The 25,510-nt window shown below is 37.6% G+C and overlaps 1 protein-coding gene across 1 annotated transcript; it reads left to right on the top strand.

Moving 5' to 3' along the window:
- Nucleotides 1-190: 190 nt before the first annotated feature.
- adam9b (ADAM metallopeptidase domain 9b) lies at nucleotides 191-25,336 on the top strand. The gene is made up of 22 exons (XM_082152267.1): nucleotides 191-323; nucleotides 1,352-1,461; nucleotides 1,546-1,622; nucleotides 1,707-1,767; nucleotides 1,982-2,058; nucleotides 10,629-10,812; nucleotides 10,900-10,962; nucleotides 11,055-11,126; nucleotides 11,276-11,445; nucleotides 14,733-14,823; nucleotides 15,913-16,040; nucleotides 16,765-16,936; nucleotides 18,689-18,778; nucleotides 19,545-19,740; nucleotides 19,909-20,005; nucleotides 20,463-20,646; nucleotides 20,940-21,026; nucleotides 21,185-21,290; nucleotides 21,395-21,536; nucleotides 23,141-23,237; nucleotides 23,543-23,589; nucleotides 24,715-25,336. Exons 1-22 carry the CDS (start codon nucleotides 269-271, stop codon nucleotides 24,770-24,772), a joined length of 2,364 nt encoding a protein of 787 aa, XP_082008393.1. The 5' UTR covers nucleotides 191-268; the 3' UTR covers nucleotides 24,773-25,336.
- Nucleotides 25,337-25,510: the final 174 nt, after the last annotated feature.

Raw genomic sequence — 25,510 nt, 5'->3', positions numbered from 1 at the left:
ATATTTCTTATTTATTTATTTACTAACTAGGTATGCTAGGCTAGGCTACTTAGTGAATTACATACAAGCTATTAAATAAATCAGCCAACACGTTTATCTATATCCCCATTCTACTCTAGCTAAAACCTATAAATAGCAGTGATACTGCCTGAAAGATGTAGAATACCAAATAAGAGAATGTCGCTCCACCTGTCTTACTGCTCGTGCACGCCCCGGCCTCGTTCGCGACGCGCTCACCTGAGACCAAACGTCAGTCCAGAGAAACATCATGACGCGCCATATTTACTTCATTCTCATAATCACAAACTTTGCGATTTGCTCAGGTAAGACAAATCCGATCATTTATAGACTTGTTGTTTACATACTGTTGACTAACACACACAATTGAGTAAACAAATAGCCTATACAAACAATCGTCGTGTTTCTCCGACAACAAACTACAAAACTACTACAAAAGTCTGTATTGGAGTATTAATCATATAGGGAAAATAACATATTAATATATAGTTTTATACTTAATATCACTAGGTTCAATTACATTAGTTGTGTTTTGGTCCTGTTTAAAAATAGCTTTAGTAGCCTATGGCGAACACAATGCGATGCGTTTGTAATAGGCTATATCTTTTTTTATGTTTTGAAAGTATCTTATGCTCATAAAGGCTGCATTTAGGCAAAATAAATATAATTCTAGTAAAATAGAATGTTTTATAATTTAATTTAATTCTGTGAAGCAAAGCGGATTTTTCAGCATAGTTACCCCAGTCTTCAGTGTCACATGATCCTTCAGAAATCATTCTAATATGCAGATTTGGTGCTGAAACTTGAATGTAAAATGTAGAAAACATTTGTGCTGCTTAATATTTTTATGGTAACCATGCATAATAAACTGCCATTTATAAGTTTGGGGCAAGTGTGATCTTTAAAAAAAAAAAAGAACACTTAGGATTGATAACAATAAGAACCATTATTAATAATTGAGCACCAACAATAATTGAGCACTAAATCAGCATGATTTCGGAAAGATCACGTGACACTAAAAACTGAGGTAATGGCTTCAGAAAATGCAGCTTTGCCATCACAGGAATACATAACATTTTAACATTTATTCAAATAGAAAATGCTTATTTTAAAATATTATAATATTTCACAATAATACTGTTTTTACTATTGGTAATTGCTATTTACCTTGGTAAGTTGATGAGACTTTTTTCAATAGACTTAATTTGAAGAACTCACAAAACCCATTTATGCAAATGACTAAACTTGTTCCATATTTTGTTAGGCCTAGCCTAGTTATTAAGAAATTCTTACTGTTGTGTTTATTTGCTTATTTTATCATATGCCTTCATAGTCCAGACCACAGACCAGACATCATATGTGAAGAATTATGATGTGGTCAAACCTCAGCTGGTTCATGAGCGCTGGAGGAGAAACGCAGACCCCTCACACATATCTGCACAGGTATAAAGCACTATTGTCACATTGCCTGGAAGTAAGTTATGATGTTGTTCTCGACCTATTTTAAAATGATGTGTCTGATTTCAGGATAGACATGCTGATAGCATCACATACTCAGTCAGGATAGATGGCAGTGAACGTTTACTTCATCTGACAAAGAACACGTATGAACTTTGGAAGTAGTTTGGCTGAAATGTCTGTTTTTGATGATACATTTTTTTTTTATTGTTTCCCTCTTATTCCCACAGAGACTTTTTATCGAAGAACTTTGTCGTGTTTTCTGATGGCGCACAGGAGAAAGGGAAAGTTGTGAGTATTGTTTTTCTGTTTTATTATTTACACCACCTACTTTACATGTACATTAGCTTGGTTCAGAATGAGGAAATGTGGAATACATTATTGTCAATAGGCATTGGTCATCTGGCATTGTAAGCATGTAGTCATGTGGTCTTTTTATGTTGACCAGTAACCTTAACAAAGTATTTGAAAACAAGCTGTATTAATACTGGTGGTTTTGTTCTAGGAGCATTGTCACTATCAAGGGTATGTGGAGGGCTATGAAGACTCTCTTGTATCTCTCAGCAACTGTGAAGGTCTCAGGTATGTATGCTCCTTCACTTTCACTTCATAAAAAGCAGTCATACCAGTTTTTTGGGTGGCACATTTTTCTTTGCAAGGCAGCCCTGTATTAAAACTCCTCTTCATATGTGTAATTTGCGGGAGAGACGGGTGGGACATGTTCCCACCGCTTTTTGCCAGCTTTGATATGGTTTCAACCGCTTTTTGAGTGCTCGTTGCCGCTGTAATGATCAGTGGCGGAAGACAACAGTGTTCTCTTGGCACTCATGCGCACTGTGCGGTCTTCACGCAGATGAGCTCTTCAATCTATCGCTCAACACTGTTGAAGAGAATCTCCATTCGTTTCGGTGAAATCACAAAATCAAAATGCAGACAAACGTGTCCCTGCTCTTGATATACAATCACTGATCTTGGTTTAAATGAGAGAAAAAAATAGAAACTTAACAAGGGTGGATTAGAACCCAGAACCTCTGGCACACTAATAACAAAAATTCTACCACCAGTTCATTAGGACACACAAATGTTTAATGTGGATCTATGTATTTACTCTCAAGTTTTATAGAACATGTAAGGATGAAACTATCACATTAAGTTCTATGTCAATAAACTAAACTCAATGTACTATTGAAATTGATTTCTGGACACCGTATTAGGTTTTTTTTTTTGTTGCATTTATTATTGTACATTTATACACACACACTCCTGTCCCACCCACTTTTTAAAACACCACTGCTCTTCTTGTTTTTCTTCGACAAAATTTTCACAAAATAACAAAAAATGGCAAAAACATGGATTATTTTCAGACAGGTTTCCTGAACACAAGCTGAAAGTCCCTCCTCAAACTCACACGATTGGTTAAGCCAGAAATGAACATGTTGGTCATTCAAAAATTCAAAGCAATCTAATGAAAAGCATATACCTACATTAAGAAAGTATTTTTTAACATCCAAAAAATAATTCAGCTTTAACTTACAGGCTCCATTTAAACTTTATTTTGTAAATAATTGGGTAGTTGACGTGACGTGGCTTTTTCACCGTCACAGAAGATAAAAAATAATTTATTTCACATTTTCATCATTTAGAATACTATAAATGGTTAAACATTTTCTTGTTTTACATGAATTTGTTGTTTAAATACCCGAGTTATTTTTTATTTTTTTACAACTTTGAGCCAAATCTCAAAATCGTCCTATGGTGTGACGGTAGACACCATTATTTCATAAATATTAACTTTTATAAATAAAGAAAATAATGTTTAAACATCTTAATGAACACTCCTGGCATAATTGTGCAAGTGTCTATTTCACTAAGTGGCCATCACTTTTCCTATACATACATTTCTAAAAGTGTAGGAATTTAATAAAGTTTGTCACAGAAAAAAATGTCCTTTGGTGTTATGCAATAACCTGATATTAAGTTGGGCAATATCATGGACAACTAAATTTAGTTGAAAGGCCCCATTCAAGGTCATGTGACTGAAGACCCCTATGAAGCCCATGAGCAGTGCACATGGCAAGTATTTCTCTCAGAATTGTTCAAATATTTAACTATGTTTTCAGACCACTGAAATTAAGTTTTTTTGTCCTTTAGTGTGACACTCCTAAATATAATTTTTTAATAAAAATTTGAATTTTTAACAGCAAGACTATGTAATATTATGCAAATGTATCATGCCAATTGCTAATAACAGTTCAGCTAGTATTAGCATGGTTATTAACTGCCACAAAAGCTCAAATGTCCTTTGGTGTGACAGAAAATGTCACTGGAAATGTCCTTTGGTGTGACACTTTGGCCTGTCACACCATAGGACACAGATGTCACACCATAGGACAAGACCTCCTTAAGAAGCTTTTAAGACGAATATATAAAGTTTCAACAAAAAAAACTATGTCCTCCTTTATTATTGTTACAATAAACACTATATATTCTGACTCTTTTTATGCAATGACTATCTTTGTCCTTTAGTGTGACGTTTTGTCCTATGGTGTGACAAACATAAAACAACAGAAAAATATACTTATTTTAAAATATCTTTTAAAAAAAAGAGTCAAGTTTGGCATTAGGGGAGTTACAATAATATCTCCTCTTAAATGGGTACAATTTCAAACAGTTTTGTAAGGTTGGCAAAAAAGTTTTATTGACATTCGTAGGGAAAAGTTTATCAGGTTCATCTATCCATGGTGAAAATGATTCTAATTAGTACTTTCATGTAAAATAAATATCACTTTAAGAAAATAATGTTTTAATAATGTTAACAATTCTGTCTCAAGTATTTTTTATGTTATTTAAGATAATTTCTTAGTACTTTTTAAATGTCACACCATAGGACACATTTACAGTACTGTTGAGTGAAAACGTGAAAAAAATACGTGAAGTCATTGACAAAATGAGTGACCACTACTATTTTCTGAAACTGCAGTTTTCATACTCCATAAATATATGTATTTTTTCTTAAAAAGTTATGTTTTCCAAAAAAAGTACTTTTTCTTGGCCATTTGTCAACTACCCAATTGCAGTTTGTCTTCCTTATTTAATTTATTTGCATACTGAATGGTGATTTGGTCTTTTTTTTTCTTATATACATCTAACAATCTAGCTACCTTTACAATGCAAAAATCATTGCATTTTGTGTTGATTCTTGAATCTAAAATGTAAACTTAAACATTAAACCTAGTCACTGCTATTTATTCCCAAGTAGGTAAATGTGATTGCACCATTATTCTCCACACCAGACTGGTTTCTTTTGCAATTTTGTCTGGATCAACCAGTCATTGGTGGGCGGAGCTATTGTAAGGCAAGGCAAGGCAAGTTTATTTATATAGCACATTTCATACACACTGGCAATTCAAAGTGCTTTACATAGAAGAAATAAAAATAATAAAAAGAAATAAAAATAATTAAAACAGTTTAGAAAAATAAAATAAAATACAGTGCAGTACAAACAGTCGGACGAACAGCGGCACAGTGCTCATTCAGTAAATGCACAGCTAAACAGAAGTGTTTTGAGTCTGGATTTGAATGTGACCACTGTAGGAGCACATCTGATCTCTTCTGGAAGCTGGTTCCAGCTGCGGCTGGCATAATAGCTAAAAGCAGACTCGCCATGCTTCTGAACCCTTGGTATTTCTAGCTGATATGATCCTAATGATCTGAGTGATCTGTTGGGTTTATATTCAGTGAGCATATCTACAGTGTATTGAGGTCCTAGGCCATTGAGTGATTTATATACCAGTAATAATACTTTAAAATCAATCCTAAATCTAACTGGGAGCCAGTGTAAAGACCTGAGGACTGGTGTGATATGTTCATATTTTCTGGTTCTGCTCAGAATCCTGGCAGCAGTGTTCTGTATGAGCTGCAACTGTCTTATCGTCTTTTTGGGAAGGCCAGTGAGGAGTCCATTACAATAATCCACCCTGCTGGTGATCAAAGCATGAACAAGTTTCTCTAAGTCTTGTCTTGAAACAAAGCATCTAATTCTTGCAATATTTTTTAGATGATAGTATGCTGATTTAGTTATTGTTTTGACATGACTACTGAAACTAAGGTCTGACTCTAGTGACACACCAAGATTCCTGACTTGATTTTTAGTTGTTTGACCCCTAGAGTGAAGGTATGCGTTCACCTTGATAACTTCATCTTTGTTTCCAAACGCAATGACTTCAGTTTTGTCTTTGTTTAACTGAAGAAAGTTTTGGCACAGTATCCAACTGTTGACTTCATCAATGCATTGGCACAGGGAGTCAATGGGGCTGTAATCTTTAGGCGATAGGGCTAAGTACAGCTGTGTGTCGTCTGCATAGCTGTGGTAAGCAATTTGGTTCTTTCTCATTATTTGGCTCATTGGGAGCATATACAGGTTGAACCGGAGTGGCGCAATAATTGAGGGACTCCGCATGTCATGGATGTCCACTCAGACTTATGGTCTCCTATACTCGCATAATAACCTCTCCCATCTAAGTATGACCTGAACCATTTTAGGACTAACCCAGAAAGCCCCACCCAGTTTTCCAGCCAGTCAAGAAGTATGTTGAGATCGACAGTGTCAAATGCAGCACTGAGGTCGAGTAGTACCAGCACTGATAATTTGCCTGAATCAGTATTTAAGTGAATATCGTTTATTATCTTTATGAGCGCTGTCTCTGTGCTGTGGTGTGGTCGGAAACCAGATTGAAAATTGTCAAAGTATCCATTCGAGCTTAAGAATTTGTTCAGCTGAAGACAACTTTTTCAATGATCTTGCCTATGAAAGGAAGATTTGAGATCGGTCTATAGTTGCTTAATATGGTCTTATCCAGATTGCTCTTTTTCAGGAGGGGCTTGACAACTGCAGTTTTCAGTGAGTTTGGAAAACTCCCAGAGAGAAGTGAGGCATTTACCACTTCTAGAAGATCTGCTTCTAAACTGTTTAACACACTTTTGAAAAAAGATGTGGGAAGTGTGTCAAGAGCGCAGGTTGATGTTTTAAGGTGCTGTACGGTTTCTTCAAAAAAAAATTTGCCTTCAATTTCTTTGAAATGAGAAGTAGTAACTACTTTCTCAGGTGGTCTGATCTGTCTGACCCCAGCGCAACTCAAGGATGTGCTGATCACCTTTCTGATATTATTGCTTTTCTCAGAGAAGAAAGAAGCAAACTCACTGCTTGGGGGGTTTGTCAGTCTCTCTACAGTAGCAAAAAGAGTGCGTGTGTTTAAATTGCTGTTTATAATATTTGAGAAGAAAGTCTGTCTAGCTTTGCCTAGTTCCATATTGAAAGCATGAAGGCTGTCTTTGTAGATGTTATAATGGACTACAAGTTTTGTCTTCCGCCACATGCGCTCTGCTTTTCTGCATTGTCTTTTCATATTTTGCACTGCTGTTGAGTTTCTCCAAGGTGCTTTTTGTCTGCCACTCTTCTTCCTGACTTTCACAGGAGCTATATCATCAATTACACTTTTAACTTTTGAGTTAAAAGAATCAAGAGTCAGCAGATATGCTTGGTGTTAAGGATATAGCCTTCATAAATGGTACACTAGTGTTCTCATTTAAGCATCTCTTCTTGACAGACACAGATCTAGCTTCAATGGCAGGAGAGATCAATATATCAAAGAAAATACAGAAATGATCAGACAGTGCTACATCCTAAATAACAATCGATGAAATGTTTAGACCCTTACTGATAAGTAAGGCCCAATCCCAATTCTATTTTATACCCCTTCGCCTACCCCTAACCCTTCGCCTACCCCTAACCCTTGCCCCTTGAAACAGAGTGTCAAGGCGTAGGGGTGAAAATATTCCCCTAAGAAATGGGACACCACTACTACACCGTTACATGTCATTATACATCGTCGCTAGCGCCTACGTCACAGGAGATGCGCCAATGTTTATTACAAACTTCCAAGATGCCGCCGTCGTCAGCTGTAGTCTTGCGTGAGTTACAGCTATTTTATTTTTTTTTCTTCTGAAGTTTGCAGAAAATAACGAAGATGACGATATCTTCGACGCCTAAAAGCTGCGTTCACACCAAACGCGAATAGAGCGTCTGGCGCGAGTGATTTCAATGTTAAAAGACGCGCTTACACGCGTCTGGAGGTCTTGCGGCGCGAATGAGGCGTTTAGTGCGGCGCGGTGGACGCGAATTTGCCTCATTCGCGCGTCCACTTCGCTTCAAACTTTTGCTTTTTACACGCGTCATATTGTTAACGAACTTTAACGATTTTTTAGCAACTGTTTCTTTGAAGAACATGACCGTAAATATGAACACGAGATTGAATGTGACAAAGAAAATGATTATTGGCAGTCATGTTGCCTCTGTAGCCGGTGTATGCAGGTACATTTCTCCTACCCCTCCAACCAAAAGAGAATTGAGACAGCCCTACCCCTTCACGTGCACACGCAAAACAGAGGGGAAGGGGTAAGTGAAGGGGTAAGGGGTAGAATTGGGATTGGCCCTAAATCTAGAGTGTGTCCACGATTGTGTGTGGGTCCATGTACATGCTGAGTCAGATCAAAAGTTTTTAAAACAGTTTTGATTTCTTTTGCCATATTGTTTTGTGCATTTATCTATGTGAATGTTAAAATCTCCAGCAATGGCAAAACAGTCAAACTCTGAGGTAATTGTTGATAACAGTTCTGTAAAGTCCTCAGCAAAGGCTGGAGAGTATTTTGGAGGCCTGTAAATAATGATAAGTAAAATGCGTGGAGCACCTTTTAACACAATACCGAGATATTTGAAAGACGGGTAATTCCCAAATGATATTTGCTTACATTGATAAATATCTTTAAAAAGATCACCTAGACCCCCACCTCTCTTAACAGTTCTGCAGACACTCATAAAAGTAAAGTTAGGAGGGGATGTTTCATTGAGGATTGTTGCACTGCAGCTGTCTTCTAGCCAGGTTTCATTTAGGAGCATAAAATCCAGGTTGTTTGTGGTTAAGTCGTTGACTAGAAGTGATTTATTTTTAAGTGAGCGGATGTTTAAAAGTGCTAACTCAACAGTCTTACTTTTTGTCCCCACAGCAATCTTAGTTTGACGTGTAATAGTCACCAGATTAGTTGCGTTTGCTGTACGGCTATTGAAGGCCTTAGACTTTCTATCTTGTAATAGAACAGCAATAGAGAAAGATACAGGCACACTGGGTTCCCGTTTGTTCTGTAAACATTTGAGAAGCTGGGCCCGCAGGCTTTGGTGGTTGCGGTTTTTTGGTTGATATCTGGGGGCTTGCAGCAAAAGAGTGGGATAGTTTGGTTCCAGCATACACCAGTTCTTCCATTTTCTGTGAGAAGCACAGAAGTGGAGATGCTGGAGAGAGGGATAAAGTGTCTGGTGAGATGGGCTGTTGCTCTGGTGTTATCGGAGGCTGTAATATGCTGTCCTGGCTTCCCTGGCTGTTTTCCAGGAAGTCGTCCTTGGGTGCTGAATCTTGGAGCAGTTCTAATATGTCTGTCTGTGGTCAGCTCTGTGGGTAGGGCTCAGCTGAGTTTGTGTCCAGAGGTTGTTGTGGCTGAGTGGTGTTATCATTGTCCTTGTGTGATATGTCAACCGCATGTCCATTTTGCTGCTGAAGTGAAGTCCTGTGGTCATTCATACTGTGTCCAGGTGTGTGTGTGCGCTATTCAGATTGAGTGGATTGGCACACACTGCAGAAGGATGATTGAGGGAGAAGTAGATATTGTCCTTTAGCACCCTTGAGCCAAGTTTGTTTGGATCATGGCGGCCATCCTGATGAAACAGTTGTCTCTGACTCCAGAAAAGATTGAAGTTGTCAATGAAGTTTACTCCTTTTATATTGCAGGTTTTTTGCAGCCATGTATTAAGCCCAAGCAGCCGTGAAAACCTGTTTGTTCCTCTTGCTGGGAGTGGTCCACTGATGAATGTTTTTTTACTTTCAGTCTTTTAAGTGTTTCAAAAAGTTAATTGAAATCCTTCTTAAGGAGTTCTGACTGCTCTTTATGAATATCATTCTTCCCCACATGAATGATGAGTCGATTTGCAGTCTTATGTTTCATCAGAATGTTCTGAAGTTCCCTGTTTATATCAGAAGTTGTTGCTTGTGGAAGGCAGCACGTAGTTGTATCCCTGCAGCTAATGTTTCTGATTATGGAGTCCCCCACTATCAGAGTCCTGGGCTCGGCTGCGCTCTGAGCTGAGTGCCGCTGTCTGCTCGACCTTGAGCGCCAGATAGCATCAGTGTTAGCTACTGGCTGATTCAGTCTGTGTTCGATCACATTCATCACGTTTGGGGATTCCTCATTTACATTCATTAGTACTTCAAATCTGTTCTCAAGATGTATAGGCGGTGGTAGGAGACCAGTGTTTGCAATCCTTGTCAGAGCTGTATCTGGGGTAGAGGATGCTACTGTGGCAATATGTGATGCTCGTGACAATCTGATGTCTCGAGTGCCTTTGGGTCTCGCTCCCTGTTTGTGCCATCGATTTGTAAGTCGATCGGCTTGTTTCTCGACCTGTCGAGGAGCACTAGTTTCATGGGACTCACCGGCTATATGCTGAGGGCGTCCATGACGAAGCTCTGTTGTGTGTTCTGTCTGGTTTGGTGGTCCCGTAAGTAACTTTGTTTCAAGAACTGCAATCCTTTGTAAAAGTCTGTGGCAGTTAGTGCAGCAAGCAAGTAGATTCTTGAACCAGAAGAGGCATTTTCTCTCTTATCCTTATAGGCAGTAGGCAGTTGTGTTTTCTTTTCTCCGGATTGTAAGCTGGTCGGGTAAAAGAATTCAGCATTTTTGTAGTAATCCAAACTTTATCGTTTGAGCACTGTGCTGATTTGCTGAAGTTAAAATTAGGTGATAAAAGGAGATAAATATAAAAATATAGAAGATAAAATATAAAAGCGATAGAGCAAAGCGCGGAGCAGTAAGCAAGAGCGTCCGAACAGTAGCTGAGCAGGAATGTGAAATGCCATTTACACATTCATAGTGTAAATGGCCTTATCCAACAAGATGGGCTATTTGCACAAAAAGACACTCCGTTGCATATATGGTCACTTTTAATAAGAGTAAGAAAAGTCATATCAACTTTTATGTTCAATGTTAGCTGTCACTTGTCAAACATTAGGTTGTAACTTAATGTGTTGTTTTACACTGTGTTTCAGGGGGGTCATTCTCATTGGTAATGAAGGCTATGGGCTGGAGCCCATCTTGCACTCCAAAGCCAATGAACATCTCCTCTTCCTGTTGAAGGATGGTCAGTCAGAGCCATTTGTGTGTGGACTGGCCAATGAAACGTCTCCCAGTGAGGACCACTCCCATTACGCTGACATGTCCATGTTTTTACGGGTTCGAAAATATGTTGTATTGTCTTAAACATTTTGATGTTCTACAAACTCAATATTTGATATTTCATTGAATCTTTTGAATCCACAGAAAAAGCGAAACTTACCTCAGACCAAATACGTGGAGTTGGTATTAGTGGTTGACAACCAAAGGGTGAGTTTTAGCCATTTGAAGTGTTTTTGAAAAAGTGTTTTTCATCATTATATAGTTGGCTGATTCTGAGAGGTGTGTTTATCTGTTCTCAGTATGTCTATAACAGCCGCAGCATAACTGCTGTGCGTGATGAGATGGTCCAATTGGTTAACTTGCTTGATACGGTGAGAATTAAAGCCACAGATAACGTTATTGTTTGGATAAGCCCAACCCTAACCTCATTCAATAATGTGTTAAGACTGTTGTACTGTATTTCCGAGCCTTTCTCGTGATGATGTAATGAAATATTTGTGGCTGTTTCTGTGGACCCTAGTACTACAAACAGCTGAATATACGGATATCATTGATTGGCTTGAAGATCTTTGACAATGAGAACCCCTTCAGTGTGGATGGCAATGCTGGGGACGTGTTGGGCAGGTTTGTGCAGTGGAGGAAAACAGATCTGTTACCTCAAATCAGGCATGACGTGGGGCAGCTCATTGTGTAAGTACTCCTGTCACATCCTTTAGCAATAGCTGTTTTTTCGATTACATTTTTCAATGAAATGTTTGTTAATTCTTGAGCTGCTAGAATGTGGCTTTGATTGTTTCCTGAAGACTGTGTGCCTGTGGCGACATTTTTGCAAAATGATGTTATGTTGCGTGTTGCATGTTTCGCGTTGCATGTTTCGCAACACTTTTAAAGTGAAATGTCCACATTGTCCAGTGAGTCAGGGCCAGCGCAATTGACCCTTCGCAGGGAGTTTGATTGACAGGCGATCTGACCAATCATAATCTGCCATTTTTGTCCGACAAAGCAGTCAGGAGAGTTAGTAGATTAACATTGGAGCATTTGAAAAACGGGGTGTACTGACGTCTTTCTGCGGTTAAAACAACATTCCTTCTTATGTTCTTTCATGTTTATTTGATGCTATAAATTAACTAGAAGTAAGAGATGATCGGTTCACGAGCAGCTTTAACTGAAGCTCTACAGCGATCTGTCAGACACATTAAAGAGCCACAAAATGGTATTGATTGTTTAAATTTATTTAAAAAATGACCAAATTCGAAAGGTGAGACTTTGTTTCATATCAAAAGTAACCTGGTCTGTCCTGTCTGTCAGCGCGTTGTCAGTGTCCTCTCTGCTCCGCGATGTATTTTTCACTGAGTGAGAACATGGTGTGGCGCGAGAGCGGCGTCGCTTGTCGGACATAGCAACAGTAACTAAAGGGGGCGGGTCTTTGCGAACGGTCAATTGCCAAGAGCAGAGGATTTCTAGCATTACTACTACCAGCAAGTTAATTTTAGCTACTTTTTGATAGATAGATTTAGAATTTTTCCAACAAGTAGCGGTGTAGCGCTACAAAAACTACATTTCCTTTTTCAATTTGACAACTTGCAATGCATTGAAGCAGCGCAGCATTGTCGTCTTATTAGATCGCAAACTACTGTATAATTGTGTATTACCGTTTGTCTGATAATTATGTAAAGGACGTACAGGAGTGGGTTGATATTTCACAAGAATCAACTAGTAAAGGCTATACTTTTGTGTGTAATTTATGCAAACCAAAGAATAAAACACTGTCTGCGTCGAAGACTTAAAGCACATACAGGTGATTCATAGCTTTTTTTAAATGGATTATCCTGCGTTACTGCACTATATAGCAAGGTTTCTGCACGTTATTGTCTTTCTGCGTGGCAAAGTAATTTAATTCCATTTAAGCTTTTATCTGACTCCATTTTATCATGACCTCGAATTTAAGTTAGATTGCCAATTGGTTATTGGTCAATTATATAATATATGATCACAATCTCGCCAGCTTCAGTCACTAAACAGAGGTAATTGCAATATACCTGAGATCGGTCGCATTCATGCTTACACAATCAAAGATTCTTTGGTAGAGCCCCCATGGAATTTCATACACTTGAATTTAATGTAACGTTTACTTCAGTAGAGGTATGGCCACTACTACAGATATAAGTCAAACAACTTTACTTGTCTTATAATAGCTTTGGATTGGCAGCCGCGGTTTCCCATGTACACTTATCTAAAGTAACATTAAACTAAAACAGAGGTAAGACACACCCAGATTTGGGTTGGTCAAGCAGCACTTTTGCTGCCCTAAACGGAAATTCACTTCTTGTCTTTGCAAAACCAAGTACACTTGAATTAGTGCCAAATATTAGTTGTCACTAATCTGACGCATAACTTGGGGTAACATACGAATCCGTTTAATCTACTTGGGAAAACTATTTCAGAGTCAGTCGGAATAAAATCAAATGTAACAATTTATTATGTCAGGTAAATGTATCATGCCAATTTCATAATCAGTTCAAAGATAATAAATGCAAAACATCAAATGCTCTGGAATAAAGAGAGAAGATGCAAACCTGACATTATAAAATACATGATGCTGAGAGTCTCGGCCACTCTCAGCATCACGGGCCAATTTGAGCTACAAATCGTCACGAGCCTTCTTCAGTATCTCCCTAAATACTCAGACCAGGGCAGAAACTTCTTTTCAAATGTAAACACGAGTTCACAGTAGGAATTTGCATTAATCACCGTCCCAGACTTACTGCTTACGTACCCATATGGCTTTCCTGTAGCTCAAACAGTAGAGCGCTGGCGCTTACAACGCCAAGGTCATGGGATCATAAAAATATAAAATGTAAAAAAAATTAAATGTGTACTTGAAAATGCAATGTAAGTCGCTTTGGATAAAAGTGTCTGCCAAATGCATAAATGTAAATGTAATGTACTGGGGACAAAGGTTGATTTCCATGGGGCACACCCACAGCAGTTAACAAGATATCTCTAAACTCTCCACACCTTATTAGCTTTTTGGTTTACTTCTGTGGAAATGAGACCTTTGCACCAGTCGTACTGAGACATTTCAAAAGATACCAAACAGGTATAATACTCTATGATAATTGTTAATATTAAACCATATATATTTTTTGAGTGAATTCAGGTAGGGATAAGAGAAGGGAATGATTTGTAAATTGGGAGGTGATCAACTCAAGTGTGATTGTGTCTCGAATGGGGATGGTAATATAGCAAGAGAAGTTAACCTTTGATTTCTCAGAGAGTAGCCCTCTTTTCCTGTTCTTCCAGTTTTCCAGTCTTACACTACCTTATGTTCACAGTCAAAGTTTATACTATTGATTTTTTTATTTTTTTTATTTTATATTTCTGAATAATTAAATTTTTCTCCAACAGCTCATATTCCTATAGGATTTTATATATGTTCTCCAACAACTTATATGTGTATAGAATGGTGCATAAAACAAATTCATAAGTAATAAAGGGGTTTAAATAATAAACCAGCTCCATAGTGAATTCCATCAAGGGCTTTAGTGCGTTCCATTAAACCTTATTCAAGAGTTCCGCCAGTAGTGTGCACTCGTAAGCAATGACGCACATCCATACAAATTTGGAGTGGAACGCAGCCAATGATCAAGGAATCACAAAGAGGAACAGGAGACAGGAACTACAAAGTACTACAAAGTAAAAGTCTAAATGACAAACAAAAGCGGAATCATTACAGCCAAAACAGATTACAATTTAATTTAGTGCCACTATGGTGCAAGAAGTGTTTTTTAAATTATCAACTCGTGGCAAAAAAAAATTTAAAATGTACTGCATTGTTCAAATTATTTACAGTGTGAGAATGTAGTCTTTACCATTTAATTTAATTTGTCTTGGTTCTCAGAAATGACACCAGATGTCAGTGACATTAGACCTGTGTATGTTCTGAGTAACATGATCTGTGTCTCTGTTTCTTAAAGAGGCCGTTCAGGAGCGTACCCTGGAGGTGTGCTTGGCATGGCCTTCGTGGGGACTGTCTGCTCTGCGAATACTGGCGGAGGAATCAGTGTGGTTAGAGAATTTATACTGCATCAGTCATTTTGACTAGTATAATAAAACTATTGATTATGTTTGAAGCCTTCAGGGGTGATAGGTTTCTGAAAGCAGTAATCTAAAACCTGCATGTTTTATTGATGGAAAGGTGTGTTTGCAGACAGAAGGAAGAGAAGCAATTAACCCTAAAAAGTCTATCACATTTGATAATTTGTACTTTTTATTTTAGCAAGTAAAAGGCATTTTAGTATTATTTCACATCCTCCTTCAGGTCGTGGTATACGTGTTTTTTTTGCTTCGAAATCTTATAAAGTAAATGTCCGAATAACTTGTATAGTAATATTTCAATATGAACACCTACTGGACTGAAGCAACATGGGTTTACTTGATTATTATTGATTATTATTTTTAAATCATGTTTACAATATATCATATGATAAATCACGCTTTTGAGGAACTTGTATTCGTACATCTGTGAATCATCGTTGTATTGCATTGCATAATATGTTTTGCCCCACACCATAAAAACTATAGAGCTTTGATAATAAAATGAATCATTTAAATATTGCCTTAAGACATATTATTTGGAGATATATGTAGCGTGACAGCTGATATTTAAATGCAAGTAGTCTGATATACTGTTATAAAGATCTCATTGATTTACATTATCAGAATTAAAATGTACAATTTTGCCATTTAAATATCAATAACTGCACCAAATTGCATATTTTTGCTTAGTTTGAAAACTGAGTTTTTTTTGTTGAGTATGAGCTCTGTATTGTCACTATTTCATGCTATGTGAGCCATAAAAGCCTCATATAATCAAATATGATACTCAACAAAAAACATGGTTACACTGTATTTCAATGGTCCACTTTAGACTAACTACTAACTACTACTACTAACCAACTATAATTAACTTTGCAACTACATCTCAACTAACTCTCATTAGACTATTAGTAGACTATTAGTAGCCTATATAATTTAATTGTTTTGATTGTCTATGCTGTCACATACCTGCCTCAGATACATTTAGATGTAAATAGTTGGCAGAAAGATGACTCTAATCTTATGTCTCCTTTGTTTTTCACTGTTATATCATCACAGTTTAGTAACAGTAATCTGGCGTCGTTCTCTACCGTTGCTGCTCATGAGCTGGGGCATAACCTGGGCATGAGTCATGACATCAGTGGCTGTAGCTGTGGTGGGAGCTGCATCATGGCACCCACTAACGGGTCAGTGAATGTTGTTGTTTCATAATATCAATCCTTTATAAGTGCAACTATTTGAGTGATTTTTCTTTATTTTTTTTTCTTCTTTTTTGTCTTTATAAACACAAAAAGAAAACATCATGTAGGTTCAGAATGACAGATTTTTACTTTATTTTCCCTTAAAATTCCCTACGTTTTTTAAGTATGTTAAACGATACCGTTTGTTAAAAGTCATACAGAATTACAACGAAACCAATTGCCGTCCTTGACATGCCAAATAGATTTTACTTGATGTTGTTTTCTTGATTTAATAATAAATGATAACAAACAATAAAAAAGGTAAAATAATACATAATTAAATAAAGTAAAATTCAATTCTAACATGTAATCTAGATGTGTATATTAAGATGTGTCTCTCCCCCTTTTTTGGTTGTTGAATGTCCTGTTTGACTCAGAAATGCATCTGATTATGAAAGTAAAATGGGTCCACATAACAATTTAGAGTGATCTGTTATCAGAGGGAACTGTCTAAGTTATGTATTCATTATGCAAAATCACAGTTAGTGAAAAATGTTAGGGTTAGGTTAGGGTTAAACAATTTTACAATTTAAACAATGCAATAATTGAATGCAGAAACAATGAGCTCATTGAAGTAATGAATACTTGTTTGTTAACAAATGATTATGACATTTAGAAAATGTAGCAAACTCCTTGATGTGTTTGACGTTGTGTTTGGGTGTGAATGCAGTGGATCGACTAAATTCAGTGACTGCAGTGCGAAAGATTTTGAGAGGTTGATTCTGCGAGGTGGTGGGGCGTGTTTGAGGAACCAGCCCTCTCAAGACAACATCATCACAGTACCCCGCTGTGGGAACGGCATTCTGGAGAGTGGAGAGGAGTGTGACTGTGGCACTCCTCAGGTATTATTATTTTTGAATTCAGAGGCTTAATGGAAAAAACGGCTTGCTGTTTCAACGGTATGCAATCAGGACTTTAGTCTCTAGGAATTTTTTTATGTTTCCTTAGTAATATTCAGAGTTAATAATTAATAATATTTCCATTTTCTTCAGTTTCTAGGCACTATTATACCAAAAAGTATAGAGACAATTTATTAACCTATCAGAAACCTGTCAGTTTCAGTTTTTTCGTTCTCATCCAAGTGTGCCGTGCACATCTTAAAGTGAAGCCAAAACATTTCCATCACTCCCTTGGTGGTTGGCTGCAGTTATAGGTCATAAACCCTGCCTTCTCCATGTAATTGAATGGGATGTGAGCCAAAAAAAAAAAATCTAATTACACTTCAAATACATTTTTCCCTTAGATGGTTTCTGTCATTTTAGGTAGTTATTATCACTCTGATACATGTTGTTGTTGTTCAAGTTTTCGTTTTTAGCAAGTTATTTGATCCCATAAAAATAATAATTCGTTACATTTATATAGCGCTTTTCTAGGTACTCAAAGCGCTTTACATGGAAGCGGGAATCTCCTCAACCACCACCAATGTGCAGCATCCACCTGGATGATGCGACGGCAGCCATATTGCGCCAGAACAACCCTCAAACACCAGCTTACTGGTGGAGAGGAGAAAGTGATTAGGCCAATCAGTATATGGGGATGATTAGGAGGCCATGATGGACAGAGGGCAAGGGGCAAATTTGGCCATTTTTAATGACCACAGAGAGTCAGGACCTCGGTTTAACGTCTCATCCGAAGGACGGTGCTCTTTGACAGTATAGTGTCCGGATCACTATACTGGGGCGTTAGGACCCACACAGACCACAGGTTGAGCACCCCCTGCTGGCCTCACTAACACCTCTTCCAGCAGCAACCTGGTTTTCTCAGGAGGTCTCCCATCCAGGTACTAACCAGGCTCAACCCTGCTTAGCTTCAGTGGGTAACCAGTCTTGGGCTACAGGGTGATATGGCTGCTGACAAAAATGGGGTGTAAAGTCATTATTGACAGATGTGCTAGTGATTGCACATCTGCGGGACCTTGATACCTCCACCTCATGATCACTACTGCGCAGACTCTGGCTCCAAATGACATCCTCAGCGTGAGATGTGAACGGATATTTAAAAAAAAAAATTACAGTGGAAGGAAGTGCAGACATGTCATCCATCTTTTTTTACGGTCTATGTTCTCATCACAACCATGCATAAGACTATCACATGTACAATAAGCGTAGTCGTCACCAATGAATTGCTTTAGACAAGAGTATAAGTCAACATGAAATCGAAATGTACTTTTTATTTGTGCATATTGTTTTTTTGCTTTTTTTTTACTTTTTCAAAATATAATAGTTTGCCACTTTGAACATTTTCCTTTTCTGCTGAAGTAACTATAGAAAGTGTGAGCAGGAAAAATAATATTAACCAATACCTACTAGCTCGCTTTACAAGATCCAATCAAATTCTCATAATGGATAAATCCATAAAATCCATTGGATCAGAAGTTCAGTGGGTTTTGATTGTCATTTCATGTTTTCTTTCGTGCGACCCAACTAGTTTCCCCATTTGTTCAACTGTTTATTTTATGTTCATTGATCATTTAAAACCTAAAGGAAAGACAAAGCCACTTTAAATCTTAAAAATGAAATTGATATGCTGTATGACACACTACAGACCTTTTCAGTCTGGCTGTACTGAATGCAGTCTTTACTGTTGTGTTGCAGGAGTGCAATAATAAGTGTTGTAATGCCGATACATGCACCCTCACTAAGGGCTCGGCCTGTGCTGCAGGAAGCTGCTGCGAAAACTGTCAGGTCAGACCCCTCATCACACACATGCACAGTGATCTAGCTTTTTAAATGTGAACATGCTAAATACTTCTACTATTTAATATAAAGCTAATTATAATGACTACAGACTATACCAAACATTAAAGGTGAAGTGCGTACACTTTTTTTATGTTAAAATATGTTCTCTTAACCCGGTTTATCGTTCATTGACTACTATGCATTTCTCTCCCCTAAAAATGTCAACATTGAGCCTCCCAAGCACCATCAAAACATTAAGAGTTGTCCGCTCAGATTTGTCAGTCTCTTTCCAGCACAACTTATATCATGATTTTGGATGGATTTATTATAAGTGAGACACTCGTGTTCACTCTAGATGGAGTGGTAGCCTGCTCAATTGCATACTCATGACACATAGCAACATGGTTAAAATGATTACCAATATGCTGGACCTTTTATTGAAGTAGTCTAATTTTTACATGTTGAGGCATGCCTTGAAAAGCACCAGTAAGAGCTGTATTTGTGATGTTTGAGTTGGGAAACTAAACTAAACTGAAAACTAAACTAAAACGGACTACATGTTACAGTGCCACTAGCGTCACAGAAACATACTTCACCTTTAACCCTGAAATAATTATTTATTTGGCTTGTTTTAGTTTACTTGTACTGCAAACAAAAACAAAAAACATAGTAATTTATGAATATCTTATGGTCCAGTTAAAAATACCTTGAGATACAAATGATATATTCTTAAAAGAAGTGAAATAAGAGAAAGATCTTTGAATGTGAGCAGATCAATGTAGCCGGCAAACCCTGCAGACCGTCTGTCAACACCTGCGATCTCCCGGAGTTCTGCGGTGGAGTGTCTCCATTCTGTCCATCAGATTTCTACATCATGGACGGCACCCCTTGTGCCAGTAACACGGCCTTCTGCTTTGAGGGCCGCTGCCAAACATTTGAATACCAGTGCAAACAGCTTTTTGGCTCAGGTACTTCTCATTGTAGAGTTTTATCTCAAACATACTGGGCGATCGATCATGTGTCACTTTCTGTCTGACATTATGTGGCCAAGCATCAAATGACATGCTGCGTTTTCTAAACTTTATACGAAGCTTGTTTGGTATTGTTTAATTCATGTGTGATGTTCTTCTCTGTAGGGGCAACTAAAGCAGATGATAAGTGCTTTAGTTATGCTAATACTAATGGGAATGTGTTTGGAAATTGTGGGTCTAATCTGAAACCTTGTGAAGTGCAGTGAGTACCTTTTTTAATTTTAGTTTTACATCATTAAAAAATGCCATCATGGTTGGTCGGTCATTAAAAAAAATACCATTATGATTCTATGCTTATTGTTAGAGGTAGTTGTTAAACGGATCTTAGTTGATCCGTACGGACCAGGCCCCACGATTCGGCATGCATGTGTTTTTGTGGATTAATTGCTAAGTTTCGCCATCAATTCGGCACTTGTGTGATGTTATCTGTGCAGACAGCCGCACACACAGAGAGATGCGTTTCAGATAGTGTACGAAAAGTGAATTGATTCCTTTAAGAGCATCTCCATGCCGAATTGTGACATGAGTGAGACATGACATTGTTAACCCTAACTACTGGTTCAACGGATCAAAAAACTATGGATTATATTATGGCTTTTGATCCATAGATCAGATAATTTTTTGGAAGAGCTGTGTGAATTTATTTTGTGTCTTTACAGAAACGCTATGTGTGGGAAAATCCAATGTGTATTCGACAGCAACAACCCACCGGGAGGAGCGACGGTCAGCGTGGTAAAAATAGAGGGGGGCACAATCTCCTGCATGAATGCTGACTTCGGCCTGGGCCCAGATGTGCCAGATCCAGCCTATGTCAAAACTGGCTCGGTCTGCGCTCCTGGAAAGGTTAGAATGATTTAGAAGTCATTTGTTTTGTAGGCTTGTTATGTTGGCTTTTAAACTTCTGCCTGTACTGGAACATTTCAAACATATAGTCTAATAATATAAAGAGACAATTAGCTTGAATGAAAGTAATACTTGCTCAGATTTGATTATGAATGGACACTAGAACCAATTTTAAACTGTATCCTCCATAATATGTACTGTTGGAGTTGCTTTTAAATTTGATACTCTCATTTTATTATAATCTGTAACTTTTATACAAACAGTTGAGTCCTATATTTCTCTTTGTCTCTCAGGTGTGTTTGGACTTTACGTGTTTGAATTCTTCAGTTCTGGATCAGAGTCAGAAATGTGACGCCCAGAGAAACTGCAATAGTAATGGAGTAAGTTACTAACAACCTTTTTTTTATTTTATTTTTTTATATATATCCATGTTCTTGGTGTTAATGTGAATGGAATCCACTTACTTGTAGAGACCAATTTTCACTAAATAACCAATTCATCAAGTCTCACTTTTTGTTATTGTGTGGTTTTCGCACAGGTATGTAATGATCAATTCCATTGTCATTGTAATAATGGCTGGGCTCCACCTAACTGTGACAGATCTGGCAGGGGAGGAAGTATCGACAGCGGCCCGGCACAGATCGGTAAGAGCACACTCATACGCACTCTCTAAATAAGCAAAACACACAGTGACATGTTTTAACAGTTGCATCATCTCTCTTTCTCTCTCATAACTCTTTCTTTTTAGATTACTCCCTGAGAGATGGACTCTTGATCTTCTTTCTTCTGGTGGTGCCAATTTTGGTGGTCTTAATAATCGCTTTGCTTTACGTGTTCAAAAGAGACAGTCTCAGCTGCTGTATCAAGGGTTGCCCATCCAGACACAAAAGGTCCATCAATTGCTTATGCCGGGAACACACTACACGATTTTCAATGTCATAGGATCTCTGTTCTTCTCACACTACACGACTGTCAGGGTCACCATTTAGTTGCTGTTGTGCTGTGCACATCACACGATGGATTACCGTCAGGGGGTCTCACATTACACAGAATTTCAAAAGGAAGAATCGCCAACAACTGTCACATTTTTACAAAATGTAAAAAAATGCACAACAAGAGAGCAAACAGTTATGATACAAGCCCTCGTGTTTTGCTTGTATATAGAGCTGTCACTGTAATACTTATTACAGTATACATATATTACTTATATGAACTAATATGAGCTCTGACACATCACTGGCCCTCCACTGACTACCTTCCGCAACTGTCTAGATAACTTTGGGTATGTAAAATCTTAGAAGTGACTCCCATGAGCGCAGAGTTGTGACGAAGGTTGATCTACAGTGACGTAAAAGTCGCATTTATTCCGATATGACCGTTCAGACTGAGGTCGTATTGCAAAATATCTGACCTGTATCAGATTTAGGACCACATATGGAAGTGGCCCAAATCAGAATAGAAAAGATCAGATTCCATGTGGTTTGTGCTGTTCACACAGTCATGTGAAAAACAGATCTGAGACCCACTCAACGATTGAATGAGCAACGATTTGCCTCCGATTTGGGCATACTTATGCATAATTATGCATACTTGCTTTTTTTTGTTGCATTATTTTCATTGTTTTGGCCCCTAACTCACAAAAGAAATGAGAAAAATCAGTTAACGGCACAAACACGGCCACAAAATACTGCTGAAGCAATTGTACCTTATGTACAGAAATATGCCCACAATAGCTGAAAGACAAAATGTTCAGACCAGCAACCCAAGGTTTAAAAAGGTTTCCCCAAATATTCTGCTGCTGTGATTAATAATTCGTTACATTTATATAGCGCTTTTCTAGGTACTCAAAGCGCTTTACATAGAAGGGGGAATCTCCTCAACCACCACCAATGTGCAGCATCCACCTGGATGATGCGACGGCAGTCATATTGTGTGCCAGAACGCCCACCACACACCAGCTTACTGGTGGAGAGGAGACAGTCCATGATGGACAGAGACCAAGGGGCAAATTTGGCCAGGATGCCAGGGTTAATCCCCTACTCTTTTTCTACTCTGGGATTTTTAATGACCACAGAGGACCTCGGTTTAACGTCTCGTCCGAAGGATGACTAGGATGACTAGAAAACATACACATCCCTTTTAAATAAATTCCACCAGTAATTTTACCATTGCTTTCTGTGGGAAGGATAAATATGTCATGCTAATTGCGACAAATAACATTGATGTTTGTGAATTTTGAATAGAAAGGAGGCATGTTTGACTTAATTTGACTGACTGAATTAATTTAAATACACATATCACGTAGTTCTTGGTTGAGCTGAATTGTGGGTGGCATTTAAAAAAAAGATCCAGGTTTAAAATATTGCAATGTAACTGATTAGTAAATTCACCCAGAGACAGAAAGTTCATGTCAACAAACACAAAATCAAAATTGTTTGAAAATTGTTGTGAAATCTTCTGACATTTGATATTTTGTTTAATATTTTTACAACAGGCCAACTAATGCAGCAAATGGTACTTCGAATGCCCAGTCAAATGTGGGGGCAAACGGCAATACAACAAGAGCGTCTACTCCACAGTCAACGACACAGGTTCAAACAGCAATCCACTCACACAGTTCTGCCATAATTATGAAAATGTGTTAACCCTAAACCCTAACAATAGAAACAGGGCTACAGATACACTGATACACATGAGCTCTTCTTAGAGATAGCCAGAAATGACTGATGAATTCATTATGCCATGCTTTCATTTTCACAATTAGTTACAAAGTTACATTAATGAACCCTCACTAAATAAAACTTAATGTGGCATTTTTTTAAAGGTTAATAGTAAGTTAACTTCTGCCAATCATCATCTTTATAGTAACTTTGCTCTCTTCATTTGTTTCTTTCAGGCAACTAAACCAACAAATCTAGTGAATACCTCAAGATCTCAACCTAGGTAATGTCACTAGAAATTTCTAACCCAACCGTTTTTTTGTGTGCGCTCCATTGATTTATTTGTGGTGTTTGCCAAGGCAAGTGACAGACCTGTAACATTAAAGTCCCCATGAAATCAAAATGTAAGTTTTTTTTGGCTTTTAGTATGAATATTTTAGCCTTAAGGTTATCTATAGGCTAGTGTGCTCCAAAACAATGACAAAATTCGCATTTAGAAGATATAAGCATTCGGAACTTACAGTCTCTCACTTCTGTCAATTTGGATCAACAATTTTGATGACATCATTCTGCACTTTAGCTTCTCATCAGATTTTTCTGTCCAATCAAATGCTCTCTAGAATTTGAAACATCCCGCCCCCTACACTATAAATGGACGCTGAAGCTGCGGCTGACATCGGTCACTTGTTCACACAATTACTAATTTGCCCTGTTTAGTAAATCTGGCCCATAGTGCACTAAATAGGGGTTAGGGAATGATTCAGACAGTGTAAATATGCTTTCCATAGGGGCGATTTAAGTCTGGTTCAGCGTTAGTGTCACGCGAACCGCTGCAGCGCGTACAGCGTCTAAATAAACGGTGAAATGAACTGTTACATTTTAAAAAATTACAAATTTTCATACTATTATATGTCATGCTTTACTAGATTAATACAACTGTGACTGTCACAAGCAGTCAAATGCAGATCTGGCTGGCTGGGACTTAAAAAAAAAAAAGAAAAAAAAAGAAGTAGTGAAAGACACTTAATATAAAGTGGGTCTAAAATTTTAAGGTTGAGACATACTGCATCTAGCTGTATCCAGAATATATCAAAGACTTGGGCCAGTAATTAACCAATCGAAACACCCTAGAAACAAGCTTAAAAACATTCAGAATATCCAAGCAAATGCATTGCAACGTACAACCAATTAGAAGACCTTAGCAACCACATAGTAACACCCTTGTTTTGCACTGACAGTTCTGTTCTGGCAAACACCATTTACTTGAAACAATGTGGAAAAAATCTAGTTCATATGTACTTAAATTTGAAAACTTATTTCTTTTTTAATAAGCTGTCTCTCTTTTGTTTAATTTGAGTACAACAATGTTTGAGATTATCATCACCTGACCTGCTTTTCAACATTACAGACAGGGGCCAGGAGTCCCCAGACCAATCCCACCCAGACAGACCCAAGTAACAGTATGAAGGCATGATGTTGGACAGTTTCTTTTTTTTAAATTTTATTATTGTAAGAGAGATGTTTACTTGACCCACTTTTCCAATGAAGTTGTCAGCAGTAAACCTCCAATTGCTCTGAATTGTTGTCACCTTTTCTATAATTTGAAACAGATGAAGGACCAAAGCTGTTCTGAATTGGTCAGGAAAAAGTATATGCTGCTTATTGTAAAAAAAAAAAAAAAAATTTTTACAGAGATTTATCAATCTTTTCCAACATTGAGCGATGACAGTGTGAACTGTTAACACACCAGGCAGTTGTTAATATTCATTGTCTTTGGGGAAATAATTAATCTCCCCTAGATTAAGCTGCAATGTAATCATGTTCAGTTCAGTTCAGGGATTTTGCATATTTAGTAACATTCACTGCTTTTTTCCACTTTTATTTCTTTCATAAATAATGTAATGTTCTGTTAGCTATTTTAATACAATTAAACATTGTCACATTTGTAATTTTAACTCCAATATATGTATTTTATATGTACCATAAATGTCAAAATGAGAATAAAGTATATTCTGTATTTAAACTGTTAATCTCTTGCACTGGTCTCAAGCTTTAATACATCAAGTATGTTATTATGATGGTTTCTGAGAAGAAATTTCATTACAATTTCCTTGTATAGCCACTTGGTGGTACTTGTTTACTTTTTTTTTTATTGATTGATTGATTGATTGCAGTAGTTCGTAGATCTTTATTTATGTACATTT

Source organism: Leuciscus leuciscus (assembly GCF_965113295.1).
Source record: "Leuciscus leuciscus genome assembly, chromosome: 21".
NCBI classification, from domain to species: domain Eukaryota; kingdom Metazoa; phylum Chordata; class Actinopteri; order Cypriniformes; family Leuciscidae; genus Leuciscus; species Leuciscus leuciscus.
Note: the sequence above shows the minus strand (reverse complement) of the source record. Positions and strands in the feature narration are given on the sequence as shown.

What these genes read in the sequence shown, in the direction of transcription:
- adam9b (XM_082152267.1), top strand. Translation starts at nt 269, where the DNA reads ATGACGCGCCATATTTACTTCATTCTCATAATCACAAACTTTGCGATT. An exon ending in TAGTGGTTGACAACCAAAGG is followed by an intron (nt 10,963 to 11,054) that starts GTGAGTTTTAGC and finishes ATCTGTTCTCAG; the next exon opens with TATGTCTATAACAGCCGCAG. An exon ending in CTCCACAGTCAACGACACAG is followed by an intron (nt 23,238 to 23,542) that starts GTTCAAACAGCA and finishes TGTTTCTTTCAG; the next exon opens with GCAACTAAACCAACAAATCT.